Source organism: Penaeus monodon, chromosome 28, assembly GCF_015228065.2.
Source record: "Penaeus monodon isolate SGIC_2016 chromosome 28, NSTDA_Pmon_1, whole genome shotgun sequence".
Taxonomy (NCBI): Eukaryota; Metazoa; Arthropoda; class Malacostraca; order Decapoda; family Penaeidae; genus Penaeus; species Penaeus monodon.
In genome coordinates, this window is record NC_051413.1 from 3917177 (window position 1) to 3918016 (window position 840).

An 840-nucleotide genomic window follows, 5' to 3' on the forward strand; every position below is an offset into this window, starting at 1 on the left:
TTTGCATCTTTATCTATTACTTTCTCTCTTTTCTGAAATTTCTAATTAAAAAAAAAAAGTTTCAGACTCAGTGAGATGTTTATTTTTACTTTTTTCTCTTTTTTTGTGGCCTTAGGTTTCGCTCATACTTAGAAATAAGGAATGAATGTGAAGTTGAGATTGAATGATGAATGATAATAATAATGATGGTTGATTAAGCAATTTTATGAAATTGAATTCTTCATTTTCTATGAGACTTCTTGGGAATACTTAAAAAAAAAAATCCTCGTTAAACAAAATTACTTAAAATTTTAAAAAAACGTACTCTACGCTGTCTTAATCGAATATTAATTCACACCCTATCATCAGTATCTTCTAATTAAAACAACATTACAAACCAGGAAAATCGTCAATCATCATAATTGCTAAAAAATACAATCATAATCACCATTAAGCTTCAAAACAATAAAAAGGTATATAATATTAACAAATGAATAATAAAAACTATCGCATCCCAACAATATGCAAATTCATGAAACCCTATACTGTATTTTACCTTTAACATTATCACCTACCTCCCTTCCCTCAGTACGTTCCGTATCAAAGAGCTTCCACCGTGCTAATCCACATTCCTCCTCTCCACTTGCAGGCGACGGGGAAGGCCTGGGTATGTGGAGTGGTGGGTCTACTCCTCCACTTCCTCCACCTAGTGTCCTGCTGTTGGCTGTTGGCTCTCACTGTCAGGCTCCTTGGCTCTCTACATCAACGGCGACCAATACATACGGCTGTCTACTGCACTGCGTCATGGGGGGCTTCGCTAGGCCTCGTGGTGGTGAGTGTTGGGGATCATGGTGGGGGGTT

At 36.9% G+C, this 840-nt stretch overlaps 1 protein-coding gene across 1 annotated transcript in view; it reads left to right on the plus strand.

Moving 5' to 3' along the window:
• Nucleotides 1–840, plus strand: part of LOC119590911 (adhesion G protein-coupled receptor B1-like) — a 24860-nt gene that overhangs the window by 4621 nt on the left and 19399 nt on the right. Inside the window, exon 2 of the mRNA XM_037939648.1 lies at nucleotides 629–811. Coding sequence (XP_037795576.1) covers nucleotides 629–811 — 183 coding nt within the window. The remainder of the gene's footprint in view (nucleotides 1–628; nucleotides 812–840) is intronic.